Source organism: Gadus chalcogrammus, chromosome 8, assembly GCF_026213295.1.
Source record: "Gadus chalcogrammus isolate NIFS_2021 chromosome 8, NIFS_Gcha_1.0, whole genome shotgun sequence".
NCBI classification, from domain to species: Eukaryota; Metazoa; Chordata; class Actinopteri; order Gadiformes; family Gadidae; genus Gadus; species Gadus chalcogrammus.
This window is the reverse complement of record NC_079419.1, coordinates 26,886,136-26,900,997: the sequence shown is the minus strand read 5'-3', so window position 1 is coordinate 26,900,997 and position 14,862 is coordinate 26,886,136. Positions and strand designations below refer to the sequence as shown.

Below are 14,862 nucleotides of genomic sequence, written 5' to 3'. Positions count from 1 at the left end.
GGAAGGGGATAGCGGTTCTTCATTGTGATGTTGTTCAGTCCCGATAATCGATACAGGGTCTCAGGGACTTGTCCTTCTTGCCCACGAAGAAGAACCCGGCCACAGCCGGTGACGAGGAGGGTCGGATGATCCCAGTGGCTAGGGAACTCTGGATATAGTCCACCATGGCTCTCGCTCAGGAATAGAGAGGGAGTACAAGCGTCCCTTGGGGGGTGAAGTGCCCGGAAGTAGGTTGATGGCACAGTCGTAGGGAAGGTGAGGGGGCAAGGAGGTGGCCCTGGCCTTATTGAAGACCTCTCTGAGGTCATGGTAAACGGCAGGGACCCCGGAGACGTCCGAGGCTTGAGCAGGAGCGAGAGCAACAGGACACGGTGAAGAGATCCTGAGACAGGATTGCTGACAGGTAACTCCCCATTCTCGGATGAAGCAGGTGGACCAGTCGATGTTGGGGTTGTGTCTGCGAAGCCAGGAGTGACCCAAGATGACCGGCTGGTTGGGTGTGGGCAGGAGCATGAACTGGATGGTCTCCCTGCAGCCTCCAGGCAGGAGCATGTGCACAGGATTTGTCCGGGAAGTCACCCTCCCCAGCACGTGCCCATCCAGTGCTCTGGCGGAGATCGGCACTGGCAGTCTCTCTGGATGGAGTCCCAGCCAAAGAGTGAGGGACCGATCCATGATGCTCTCGTCTGCCCCTGAATCGACAAGTGCGGTTATGGGATGGGAACCGGAGGACAACAGGAGCTCACCGGAGAGAATGGGTCTTGATGGAGAAGCAGTAACCATGGCGGAACTCACAAGTATGTTCCTGCTCACTTGGGGACTCTGCCCCTTTGCTGGGCACCGGATGGCGAAGTGACCACGCCGGCCGCAGTACAAACAGAGGTTCATGGTTAGCCTCTTATCCCTCTCTTCCGATGTAAGGGGGGTGCGGACCAATCGTACCGGATCCTGCTGTCTCTGAACCGTGGCGGCCATCAATTGGTGTAGCGCGCTCTCCATCCGGGAGAAGCAGTCGTCCATCTGGGCTGGGTCCATTCTTGGCCAGATTGTGCTGAAACGTGGGCGTTTAGCAGGACCCAGGTGCACAGACTGACGACGAGCGTGGAACAGTGTCAATAGTTTTATTCGGGTACAGGATCGGCAGGCAGGCAGGGATCAGGAACCGGGAGAATAGTCAGACAGGCGGGGATCAGGAACCGGCAGAAGAGTCAGACAGGCAGGGATCAGAGAACAGGCAGGATCGGTGGTAAGTCAGGATCTGAATCGCGGTGGGATTGATATAGGACTGATATAGGGGAAACACAGGTGAAGGTGGTGGGTTAATTGGGAGTGATCAGGTAGGCAGGCAGGTGAATGAGAAAACCAGAGGCGGATCATGACAATGATACTTTAATCACCGACCTACAGCTTGAGCAAAAGATAAAATGCCCCCCTTCCTTTGCTGAACTGCTCATCTCACTTTGCACAGAATAAGATAAAAATGCCAATAAAGAGATGCGCATGAAAAAACACCTTGGTGTTAACAAGCAACCCTCAGTTGGTCCAAAACAGCGAGTGTGGTCCCAGCTACAGAATGTGTGTGCCTGCTCAGAGCAGATAGCTTCAGTTGAAACAGATCAATTAAAAAAATAAGTTGTTGAGCTACATCGGCTGATTCAGAGTATAAGCAATTCAACAAGCCCCGCCCATGGTATTGCTTCTGCTGCGGAGAGGATGGACATATAGCTCCTAAGTGCACTAATGAAGCCAATGCCTCATTGGTTGCAACAAAGAGAAACACACTGCAACAAAAGCAGCAGCAGTGGGAATCTAAGCATGATCCTGCTCATTCTGGACCTTTAAACTAAATCCAACTCCCGTTGTGGGACAGAAAGGAGTTGAACTTAATGATAAATGTCCCCTCACACTCAAGCCAGTCTTAGAAAGACGCTTGAAAGGCCAGCCCTACAAATTTTCACGCAGATTAGTTGGGACCAAGTGCACTGCTAAAGTGTCAATAGCAGAGCAAAAAGTCAGCTGCCTTTTAGAAACAGGATCCCAGGTCACAACAGTTACCTTGTCTTTTTATGAAAGATTTTTGAAAGAGCAACAGATCAAACCATTACATGATTTATTGGAGGTTGAGGGAGCAAATGGCCAGGAAGTCCCATATTTTTGGTATGTAGAGTTAGATATCAGTTTCCCCAAAGAGTTTGTAGGGCAGGAGATCGAGATTCCAATGTTAGCCCTTGTTGTCCCTAACATGAGAGGGGAAGCTCAGGAGCAACTCCTCATTGGCACCAACACACTTGACGTGTTGTATTCAGTCCTCACACCCCAAATTGACGATTTTAACCTGCCAGTGCAGTGTGGCTACAAAGCAGTTCTAAAAGTTCTGGAGATCAGACCCAAACATGGTCTAAATGGAAATCTGGGGGCAGTGAAACTATTAGGGAAGGACCCAGAGCTAATTCCTGCTGGAAGTACAATCGCCTTTAAAGTGCGTATTGGAAGTTAGATACTGCAGTGAAGAATCATATAGGAAAAAAATTTGAATACACGATTTTTTAGTTTTTATTAATAATTCTACACTACAAGTGGCATCTTGAGCCGTTTTTGTGATACAATTTTACTTCCGCATCTCAAACGCTCGTTTTCGAGCGTGACGTAGGAATTGGTAGACAGACGTTCTAATCATCATAGACTACATAGGCAACATAACAACAATGGATAACAGTTTCGGACCACTTCCGTACAATTTTGAGCCAGCTAGCCATGAGGGAGAACAGCAACCACCTAATAGGGGGAGACACCATGGCAATAGGAGGGAGATAGAGTTGTGGTGTCAGGAGAATTATGGTGAACCACGAGCGGCTGAACATCAACACGGCCACGGAGGAAGAGCTCATGACCCTGCCCGGGGTCAACCGCCCCGTGGCGCGGAGCATCGTTGAGTACCGGGACTGCATCGGGGGCTTCAAGAAGGTGGAGGACCTAGCGCTGGTGAGTGGGATAGGCGCCACCAAACTGGAGATTATTAAAGTGGAGATCTGCGTGTCGAGTAGGACCAGTTCGTCGCAGCACTCCCCGTCCTCCCTGCGGAGAGACCCGGAGCATATGTCCTCCTGCAGCGGCATGAACATCAACACCGCCACCCCGCCGCAGCTCATGAGCATCCGCGGCATCACGGAGAAAATCGCCCGGAACATTGCCGCCTATCGGACCCAACACGGTCCGTTCAAGAGCATCGAGGACCTGGTTCGGGTCGATCACATAAACTGCTCCCTACTGGACAAGATCCGTTTCCAGGTGTTTGTGGAGTGCTCAAGAACTCTGTCCACCAATACCAAAGGCGGGCTGACCTACACGGGTCGGTCCCATCCGAGCCCAACCTCGTTCAGCCTCCGGAGCGACGACCTCGACCTCCCGCCGGGAGGACCCACGCAGATGGTGTCCCTGCGGCCCCGCGTGGCACCGGCCCCGGGCCCGCGGGACGGCCGGGCCAAGGTGCGCCTGGCCACCTGGGACCTTCAGCGCTGCTCCAGTGAAAAGGCCAACAACCCTGGCGTCAAAGAGGTCGTGTGTATGACCCTACTGGAGAACGAGTGAATACAACTAACGTGAGGGTTTGCGCTGAACATGTTGTGTCTTCTTGGGACACGTTGTTTCCTGTGTGTAAACACGTTGGTGTCAGGGGATTTCATGTACGATAACTTAACCGGCTAGGCAACGCAAACTAACATTCTGAGCCAAGCTGAACACAGAGCCCCAGACCTGCATGTCTACCCTGGGTCTGGACCCCCAGACCTACATGTTGGTCTAGACCCCCCCAGGCCCCCAAGACCATATGTCTCATGCCCATCTCCAGTGAGTGCAGCCGTTTGACTTCCAGGCGTCCGGCCCAGCAGCCTGTAAAGGTTGCGTGGAGGCGTGTGTGTTTGCACAGCACTAGCTTGCGATCAATCACAAGATCCCATGATGGTTGTGTTGAGAGAGGGAGACGTTCTACACGGACACGCCCACTCGTCTGCAGGCTGTCGGAGGAAGCCCAGATCCGTGCTGGCGGTGTGAGGGCGGCAGCGGGGTTATTACAGGTTATCAGCTCAGACTGGTTCCACTCATGACAATGCAAAACAAACACACGCAGACGCAGCAGAGGAGCCGCGCAAATGAACGTGTATTTGGTGACAGAGGCGAAAAAAAAGTCCTTTCTCTTAACCTGTACAAAATGCACCCAGGCCCGAAAGCCTGCTCCATCCTTTCTCCGATCGGGAAATCGGAGATGGTCGGACAGGAGGTCGGAGTTCGAACAACCCCCACAGATACAAAACCTCATCTTGTCGATTAGAAAAACCCAAAAACCACAGGGGGGGAAAATACAAGACCGCTCACGCGGTAACTACTCACAACTACGCATAGAGCTGAGGCAGCAACAGCGACCGCGTCTACCAATTCCTACGTAATATGACGCATTTGACGTATCACATAAAACGGTTTTTGAAGCCTTGCTCAAAATAGTCACTTTAAAACTGGATTTTTTGCCGATTTACTTTTTTTAACTGATAAAATCCTGCATTTTAATTTCAAAGGGCAATTTTCAGAGAATGTTATGTATAAATATTTTTAAAAACATTAACTTCCAATACGCACTTTAAGGGGCAGCTTACTGTCAGGGGTTCCCTTAATGAAAAATGGGCTATTGTTGAGCAGCAGTCATCTCCATCCTTGCCAGGGGGGCTGCTAGTGGCAAGTTGTTTGGTTACCATACCTGCAAAGCGACTTGGTACAATGGCTGTCATAATCAAAAATGAAACTGAGCATGATGTTGTCATCCCACCTGAAACAGTTATAGCTGAAATAAGTGCTGTTCAACAAGTGACACCACTCAAAAGTGACCCCAACACATCTGATCTTGCAACCGACCAGCCAGACGTTAACATTTATTTTGCTGACTCTCCTTCATCTGCTGACTGGAAAGAGAGAATAACAAATAATAATTCAATCCGCCTCTGCATTGATTATCGCAAACTCAACACACAGACGATCAAAGACGCTTCTGCGCTCCCCAACTTGGAAGAGGCTTTCTCCGTTTTATCTGGCTCAAAGTGGTTTTCCGTCTTAGACTTGAAATCGGGGTATTACCAAATTGAGATGGACCCTGGAAGAGCATGAGGAGAGACTGATGCGGGTCCTAGTTCATTTGAAGGAGTATGGCCTGAAACTCTCTCCTGAGAAATGCAGATTTTTTCAGTCTTCCGTCCGATATTTGGGCCACATAGTCTCACAAAATGGAGTTGAAACTGACCCAGAGAAAGTTAAAGCCCTGAAAACATGGCCAAAGCCAAAAAATCTGAAGGAGTTGAGATCATTCTTGGGATTTTGTGGGTACAATCGCAGATTCATTAAAATTTTCTCTCAGATACTTAAGCCCCTAAATGAGTTAACTGCTGGATATCCCCCATCTCACAAGAAAAAACCTTAAGTTAACTCTGCTCAGTATTATCAACCCAAAGAGATTTTTTTGTGAACGTTGGACACAAACGTTGGACATTCGATTCAATAATCGAAAAGCTCACTTCAGCCCCTGTTCTAGGATTTGCGAACCCTAAACTGCCATATCTGCTTCACACAGATGCAAGTACTACTGGGTTAGGTGCAGCTCTATATCAACAGCAAGACGGTAAGCTGAGGGCTGTAGCTTTTGCGAGTAGAGGGTTGTCTAAAAGTGAGGCTCGGTATCCAGCCCACAAGTTAGAGTTTTTAGCACCCAAGTGGTCCGTAACAATTTTTTTTTGCGACTATCTATATGGGGCTAATTTCACCGTCGTCACTGACAGTAACCCCCTTAACTACATTTTGACTACCGCCAAACTCAATGCCACTTGTTATAGGTGGCTGTCAGCGCTTTCCACCTTTTCGTTTAAGCTGCAGTTTAGGGCTGGGAAGCAGAATATAGATGCAGACGCTCTGTCAAGGCGACCACACAGTGAACTAATGCTATGCTTCCCAAAAAGAACAAGAAAGGATCAGTAAGTTTGCTGCCAATCACCTTTCTGACGTTGAGAGCTCTGAGATGGTTCTGCCAGAGGTGGTCAAAGCCATCTGTGAAAGGCACGATGTTTACTCTGTGGCTGAGGAGTCTGGCTCCCTGGGTCATTGTATTGCATTAGTTGAGTCCCTGGCACTCAATGCTGATGTTTTGCCCCTTAGTTTCCAAGATGAGCATGACCATGGTTTGCCACTTGCCTCCACCTTTTTACTCGCTGAATTATCAGAGAAGCAAAATGCAGATCCCAGCATCAGGGAAATAATAATTCAGATAAAAACCGGTGAATCACCTGCACCTACGTTGAGGAAAGAGCTTCCTGAGGTTGTTTTCCTGTTGAGAGAATTAAAAAAGTTCGAACTCATAGATGGAGTTTTATACAGAAAAAGACAAAGCCACAACACTACCACTCATCAGCTGGTATTGCTAAAAGATTTGAGAGAATCAGTGCTCAAAAGCTTACATAACGACATGGGTCATCTCGGTGTGGAGCAAACTTTTGATTTAGTGAGAGCAAGATTCTATTGGCCAAAAATGTTGTCAACAGTTGAGGAGAAAATTAAAACATGCAACCGTTGTGTGCGCAGGAAAACTCCAGCACACAAGTCTTGTCTGCCGAACATTAGTTTGTAGTGACTGAATCCGGTCACGTCATTCCGTGTGCAGTTATGGTCAATATAAAGTCCAGTAGGCCATTGGAGTTGGTCTGCATGGACTTTCTGAGTGTTGAACCCGATAGGAGTAACACAAAGGATATATTGGTAATAACAGATCACTTTACCAAATATTCCCTTGCCATACCAACCCCTAATCAGAAAGCATGCATGGTTGCCAAATGTTTATGGGACAATTTCATAGTACATTAAGGGTTTCCAGTGACGCTCCATAGTGATCAGGGCCCAGATTTTGAGTCACGAACCATAAAAGAGCTCTGTGAAATGGCAGGAATACATAAGACAAGGACGACTCCATATCATCCTAAAGGAAACCCGGTCGAGCGCTTCAACAGAACACTGTTGCAGATGTTGGGCACTCTAAACAACAAGGATAACTCTCACTGGCGGGATTATGTGAAGCCCCTCGTTCACTCTTACAACTGCACTAAACACGAGGTCACAGGGAGAGGTCACAGGCTCCTTATGAGCTTATGTTTGGTAGGCGGCCGAGGATCCCTGCTGACTCAGTGTTTGCACTCCCTGTTAATGATCATTCTCTGTCCTATTCCCAGTATGTGCAAAACCTGAAAAATCGCCTGAAAGAGAGCTATGCACTTTTAAGCAAAAATGCTCAAAATCTGCTGAGCGCAACAAACTCAGGTATGACAAAGAAGTCGCAGAATCCAGCCTTGTGTAACCAGCATCAGCTCTAACCATCAATGGTAAAGAATGGGAGATACAAATATATTTATCAGTGCATTAATTAACTCGTGGGCCAGAAAATCTGAAGTCTAGATCGCTGTAGGAGAAAGGGGTATTAGCAATATGCATTGAGTGACAGAGTAAAGGACTCACACAATCAATAGGTACGTTTTTAAGAGCTATATTGTGTGAATTTAAAGAAGTAAAATAAAAATAATAAATGAAAAAACATGAGATATCAACCACAGTTTCTCAATACATCCAGCCACTGGGAAAATCAGAATCTTTGTAACAAAATAACAGTCCTTGGTTTGGGTAGCTCGCCACTACCACTGAGGTTCCCCACTACCTCTACAGAGATGGGAGAACTCCCAGCGGGAGAAGAATCTTCATGCAGATCTCATTCAGGAATCCATACAAAGCAAAAACCCAGACTTTAAAGGCCAGAAAAAGGGTTACTATAATATTCATATAAATAAACTATACTTTTAAATGTAAATAAATGCATATTAACACACATATTTATACTTGTACATTGTTTTCTAATAATCATCTTAATTACTTTTTAACACATTTCTCAACATTAACATGAGGCAAATGGCTGAACATTTCTTTCCGTTCATCTCCTTTACTTTTCCTTTTTCTACCGCCGCTCACTCTCAGATTAAACACAGAGTGGGGGTAATGTAACTAAAACACCGTAATATAAAACATTTTTAAAACAACATACATGAAATTAATGCCCCATTAATCCACATTAACATTAACAGATGCACACTTCAACTCTGTTCATCAGACGAACATCAATAAAGTTTACTCACCAGAGGCTCAAGCATCACATACACACACACACTCCGGGTACAAGGCAGAATACACAGCTCTCATCAGTCCAGGTTCCGCTTTTGAAGAGACAGGGACACGGGAGTTCAGTAATATGTAACGAAGTACATGTTGCTAATGGCATGAGCTAACGCTATAGTTGCTAATAACCAACTCACGTTCTCCTTCGTTTCCGTCACAAACAAGGTCCGCTAATCAACCCACGGCAACAACAAAAAAAGCTTTGTTCTCTGCGCCGCCGATAATAACTCAAAACGTTGGGATATATCTGGCTCTCTCACGCAAACAATAATTTTCTTCAAGAAAAAGTTTGCATGCCGCCACCTCGACAACGGTCCGGCAGAGAGAGAGATAAACGGCACGTACACCTTGACGGTGTCTGATTGGTTACGCTACGTTGCCTTACGTGAACTCCTCATGTCACCCGAATCTTGTACACTTTGAGAAAGGCACATTCGCCACACTTGAAATAAACAAAATATTATTTTTAAACAGATATAAATAACCTTGTGTATATTAATCTTTTTAATCTATTTATTGACATATTTAAGATTTCAATCATAAATCCTATTCATTTTATGGAAGGTTATTTAAATCAAACCCTATTTATTTATTTATTTATCTTATCTATCTTATTAATTTATTGATCTAATCAATAAACTGAAACTGGACTTCTGATAAGGGCCTAGTAACCTGGGTTACATCCTCCCCTTCTAAAGGTGTGTATGTCCCATTACACCCTCATGACTATGAATTGGCCTTGGGGTTACTTAGGGGGGTGTCTGCATAGCCATGGTTCTGGAGTGAGTTGGCCAAAGCAAGGTGGAAAAAGTGACTGGACTCTGGACAGAAAGGGATTTCCCGGTTGACCATACTGTAGTCGTTCAGGTTGTTCTCTATGCCTCTGGGAACGTCTGGGAACATTGTCACTCTCACTCTCTCCCATGATGACTGGAGAGATTGTTCTTCCAGATGTCCCAGCTGCTGTTTCCCCATTGGTCCTGTTCACTGACATGTCCTCACAAGGTTTGTTGACAAAGCATCCTTTGTCCTTGCGGCTGTCACTGAATGACAGGTCTGAGAAAACAGGAAGGCTTCCATCCATAATGTTTGGTTCTGAGGGAGACTCCGACATGCTCGACTGGACAGGTAAGGTCTCATCCTCTTGTCTTGAAATGTCAGAGGGGGCGTCCTGAGAGTTTCCAAACAGAACTCTTCTCACTTTGGGGGGATGAGCTTCTCTGTGCCTTGAGGTGACCTCAGCCTCTGGATCAACAACTGCTGAGGTTCCTCTCCATCCAAAACAGTTTGATCTGTCAGAGCTTGGCTCATTTGGGGTGTCATCCCCGAAAGCTGGAAGTTTCTCTGATTTGGATGGAATGATCTCCACAGGTATCCGCTGCACTGTCTCTCTTTCAGGTGCACGTCTCTTTTCTCTGTCCTGTTTCTCAATGATTAATGTCTATGTCTTTTTTTCCAGGTCGGCAGGAGCAGGAAGCCAAACAACTGGAGACAGGGTTGGTTGTTTTGTCTCTCCGACATGTCTTTCCCTTGCAGGTACTGTCTCTGGCCGGGTCAGAATCTGTGTTTCAATAAAGTCAGTATTCAGTGTCTCTCTAGGTAAGTAGCAATAGTAGTCATTGTCTTCTGACTCTGAATTATCATCTGCCACCTCAGACTCAGCTGTGACTTCCATTCTCGACTGTCTCCTTGTTCTAGGTCTGTTGATAGTCTGCTTCGGAGGTTGCTCGGGCTCAGCCACAGGTAAGAACCCACACGGCAGCAAGAGGTCACGGTGCAAGGTGCGAAGTGGTCCATCTTTTCCCTCTGGTTTGACAGTGTACACAGGTAGGTCACCAGCACGTTTGACCACTATGTGAATGTCTGGTTCCCATTTATCGGCCAACTTGTGTTTCCCTCTTATCCGAACATTCCTCACAAGGACACGATCTCCTGTTTCAAGAGTGGACTCAACAACTCTCCTGTCAAACCGCTGCTTGTTACGCTCAGCTGTCTTTGAGGCATTCTCTGTGGCGACTCGGTAGCTTTCCTCTAGGCGGCCCTTTAAGTCATGCACATACTGGGAATGTGACTTGGGTTCACGGCTGGAAGGTAGACCAAACGCCAAATCAACTGGATTGTCTGCCGAACATTAGTTTGTAGGGACTGAATCCGGTCACGTCATTCCGTGTGCAGTTATAGGCGTGCACTAGAGGCTTGACAAACTCCCTCCAATGAGACTTGTCCTTATTTTCCAGAGTGCCCAGCATCTGGAGGAGGGTCCTATTGAATCTCTCCACTGGATTCCCCCTGGGGTGGTAAGGGGTAGTCCTGACCTTCTGAATACCAGCGATGGAGCACAGTTCTTTTATGGTGCGAGATTCAAAATCTGGACCCTGGTCACTCAGAAGCCTTTCCGGAAATCCATAATGCACCAGAAAGTTTTCCCATAAAAACTTAGCCACAGTCTGCGCCTTTTGGTTTCGAGTTGGAATGCAGTCCATGCAGACCAGCTCCAAGGGCCTGCTAGCCTTGATGTTACACAAAACGTTCACACATTTTGATCTTCTGCTCTACATTTACTGACATTCTAGGCCAATAGAATCGTGACCTCACGAGGTTGAGGGTCCGCTCTATGCCTAGATGACCTAGATCAGTGGTTTTCAAACTGTGGGGCGCGCCCCCCCTGGGGGGCGCCAGAGTTCTTCAGGGGGGGCGCGACGTGAGAAAAAATAAACCAGAAGAAAACCCTGAAAGACGATGATTCAAATCATCAGTCGTACTTCAACTGTAGAAGTGACATAACTAAATCAATTTTCAACAGTTTATCTTCGTGCAAACCATTTAACAAATCTACACACTTGTATCTTCAATAATATCGAAACAGAATTTCGATATAATTTAAAATGTCTTCAGAATCACAGTTTTAGTTTCATACTGCTTCGTTTTCAGCTGTTTTCATTGAAGACGTCATCCCATTCTGATACACCTACTTCTAGACATCGTAACTCATTCCTTTTTCAACCGTTTACCATCGTTCAAACCATTAAACAAATCTACACACTTGTATCTTCAATACAATCGAAACGGAATTTTGATAGCATTTATACTTTTTTCAGAATCACAGTTTTAGTTTCAAACCGGCGTCGTTTTCAGTTGGTTATAATAATTGAGGTCACCATAGCAACGCCGGTAAACAAACCCCGCCGAATAGTCGAATCTCTGGACTGAAAAAGCAGATCTGATTCGACTCAGAAAATTCAGAGTCGGGGACCCTGAATGAATCTGTAAACTGGCAGTTTACACAGATTAAGATGTTCAAATGTATTTAACAAAGGTTAAGCTAAACATGCTTAGATAAAGTTGTTACATTTTGTTGTTTAAAAACGCAAAAAGATGTAATGTTTCAGAAATATGTTTAAAAAATATGTTAAAAAATTTGTTTCAAATGTTTTAAAATTATGATCAGAGATGTTTGAAATGTGTCAAATAATTAAAATAGCTTTCAAAACACAGGTATTTAGAAAAAAAAATTGGGGGGGGGGGGGGCTCAGCTGAATTTTTTTCTCTGAGGGGGGGCTCACTCTCTCACACTTTGAAAACCCCTGACCTAGATCATCATGTAGGCCTCTTAGTGCTGTGGCTCTAAGTTCAGCTGGTAGAACAAGCTGGTGTGTGACTCGTCCATGTTCTTGCCGTGCCCTGTATAACACTCCATCTCTCAACTCTAGACGTTTCCATTCTCGGAGCCACAACCAAAGTTCTGGAAGCTCTTGTCTCAGGGTGGGTGAAGGCATGTCTCCAGACTCCTCGTGCTCGATGACCACTCTGAGATCAGGATCAGCTCATTGCTTTGCCCTTATATCCTCTTCAGTCCAATGACCAATCACAGGGAGTCCATGATCATCTTCCTGCTAGAAACCACTGGGCAGAGCATCGGAATGGATGGCAAGAGACTCGACAAGTGTGACTGATGGACATGTGGAGTTTCTATGAGACCACTCAACATCATGTCTCTCACATATGGCCTTCACTACATCTGGAAGAACAACATCTGGAGTCTCCTGATCCTTCAGGCAATGTAGAGTGAACTGTTCAATCCTTTCACGCTCTTTCCTTGACACAGCATCATCCCGGAGTTCCCCATGTGGTCGACGAGAGAGTCCGTCTGCATCTTGATTCTGAGTTCCTGCTCTATACTGGAGCTTGAAGTTGTATGTCGATGGAGCGGACAGTCACCTGTAACTCGTGGCATCCAACTTCGCGGTGGTCAGGATGTAAGGGATTACTGTCAGTGACAACAGTGAAGTCGGTACCATACAAGTAATCACCAAACTTAGCAGTGACAGCCCACTTTAGAGCGAGGAATTCCAATTTATGAGCAGGGTATTTCGCCTCACTCTTCGTCAATCCTCTGCTTGCGAAAGTGATAGGCCTCACCCGTCCTTCTTGTTCTTGATACAAAGCCGCACCAAGCCCTGTCGTGCTTGCATCAGTGTGAAGGACGTATGGAAGTTTAGGGTCTGCAAATCCTAAGACAGGTGCGGTGGTTAGCTTCTCAATGATCTCCTCGAATGCTCCTTGGCATTCTGAAACCTCTTCCCAAAGGATTCCTTCGGATCAAGTACAGGTGAGTTTTTCCTCTTTCTTGATTGTTTTTCCTGAGAGGTGGGTACCCTGCTGTGAGGTCATTTAGAGGTTTGGTGATCTTTGAATAGTTCCTCACAAACCGTCTGTAGTACCCAGAAAAGCCCAGGAAGGAACGCAGCTGTTTGAGGTTCTCGGGTACTGGCCAGGTCTTTAAGGCTTCGATCTTCTGTGGATCCGTCTCAACCCCGTGCTGGGAGACAATATGACCAAGATACTTAACGGAGGTTTGGAAAAACTTAAATTTTTCTGATGACAATTTTAACCCATACTCTTTAAGTCGGTTAAGGACCTGTAGTAATCTTGACTCATGTTGCTCCAAGGTGTCCGAGAAGATTATGAGATCGTCGATGAAGACCATCGCCTCCTTGCGGTTGAGATCTCCCACACATCTCTCCATCAATCCCTGAAACGTATTTGGCGCGTTGGTAACCCCCTGTGGCATTCTATTAGCGCTCTCAGGACCGCAAAGTCGCTCACTATCTTCCGAAAAAGACTCAAGACTCACCTGTTCTCCCCTTCTGGCCACCACTGTACACTGTATTGTATTGTATTGTATTGTATTGTATTGTATTGTATTGTATTGTATTGTATTGTAGTACTTAACTGTGTAGCAACTGCAGTAGCTGCTATCATGGCTGTAACACTTTGATTGACCTAGCGATTGTGGTACTTGCACTTGGTTCTATGAACATCCTTTCTGTACCGACAGCGATATATTGATGCACTTCTTATGACAAATGTACTTATTGTAAGTCGCTTTGGATAAAAGCGTCTGCTAAATGCCCTAAATGTAAATGTATTAAATTCCCAGAAACCCAGGGGGCACACGAACGCAGTCTTCACCCCAGCCCCCACCAGCTCACAGCACCCACTGACTGACTGTACAGGTGCAGGATGTGGACGTGTGCTTAGTGGAGTCAACCCCAGGAAAGCTGCCGGACCAGACGGACTTCCTGGGAAGGTCCTCAAGGGCTGTGCTGACCAGCTCTCACAGGTCTTCACAACAATTTTCAACCTCTCCCTGACACAGGCCATCATCCCAGCCTGTCTGAAGTCCTCCACCATCATCCCTGTACCCAAGAAATCAGCACCGGACACTCTGAATGACTACTGCCCAGTAGCACTCACACCCATCATTATGAAGTGCTTCGAGCGGCTGGTCCTACACCACATAAAAGCCTACCTCGCCCCCACCTTAGATCCTCACCTGTTCGCTTACAGAGCGAACAGATCCACCGAGGACGCCATTGCCATAGCCCTTCATGCTGCGCTGAGTCACCTGGAACACCGGGAGAGCTACGTCAGGATGCTCTTCAATGACTACAGCTCAGCCTTCAACACCATCATCCCGGCTATCCTGGTCTGCAAACTGTCAGCCCTGGGTCTCGACCCGCTCACCTGTTCCTGGATTAGTGACTTGCTCACAAATCGACCCCAGAAGGTGAAACTCGGTCCCCACTTCTCCACCCGCACCCTCAGCACAGGCTCTCCACAGGGGTGTGTGCTGAGCCCACTCCTGTACTCTCTGTACACCTTCGACTGCAGTCCCACCCACCCCAGCAACACCATAGTGAAGTTCGCGGACGACACAACGGTGGTGGGACTGATCTCAGAGGGAGACGAGTCTGCCTACAGGGATGAGATCCTGAAGTTAACATCGTGGTGTTCAGACAACAACCTGGCATTGAACATCACAAAAACTAAGGAGATCATCCTGGACTTCAGGAAAAGCAGAGCAGACCCGGCTTCCCTCTACATCAACGGTGACTGTGTAGAGAGAGTCCACACCTTCCGCTTCCTGGGCACCATGATCTCTGCTGGCCTCTCCTGGACTGCCAACACGGCGGCAGTCGTCAAGAAGGCTCAGCAGCGGCTTCACTTCCTCAGGGTGCTCAGGAGGAACAACGTGGGAGAGAAGCTGCTGGTGACCTTCTACCGCTCCACCATCGAGAGTCTTCTGACGTTCTGTATCTCAGTGTGGTTTTCACA

General features: G+C 46.9%; 1 protein-coding gene across 1 annotated transcript; it reads left to right on the top strand.

Annotated features, from left to right (window-relative positions):
• Positions 1 to 2,811: 2,811 nt before the first annotated feature.
• Positions 2,812 to 3,588, top strand: LOC130387974 (endonuclease/exonuclease/phosphatase family domain-containing protein 1-like). The gene has a single exon (XM_056597267.1). The coding sequence runs from the start codon at positions 2,836 to 2,838 to the stop codon at positions 3,586 to 3,588; it is 753 nt and encodes a 250-aa protein (XP_056453242.1). The 5' UTR covers positions 2,812 to 2,835.
• The last annotated feature ends 11,274 nt before the right edge of the window (positions 3,589 to 14,862 follow it).

Coding starts and splice junctions, on each gene's coding strand:
- LOC130387974 (XM_056597267.1), top strand. CDS start 2,836: ATGGTGAACCACGAGCGGCTGAACATCAACACGGCCACGGAGGAAGAG.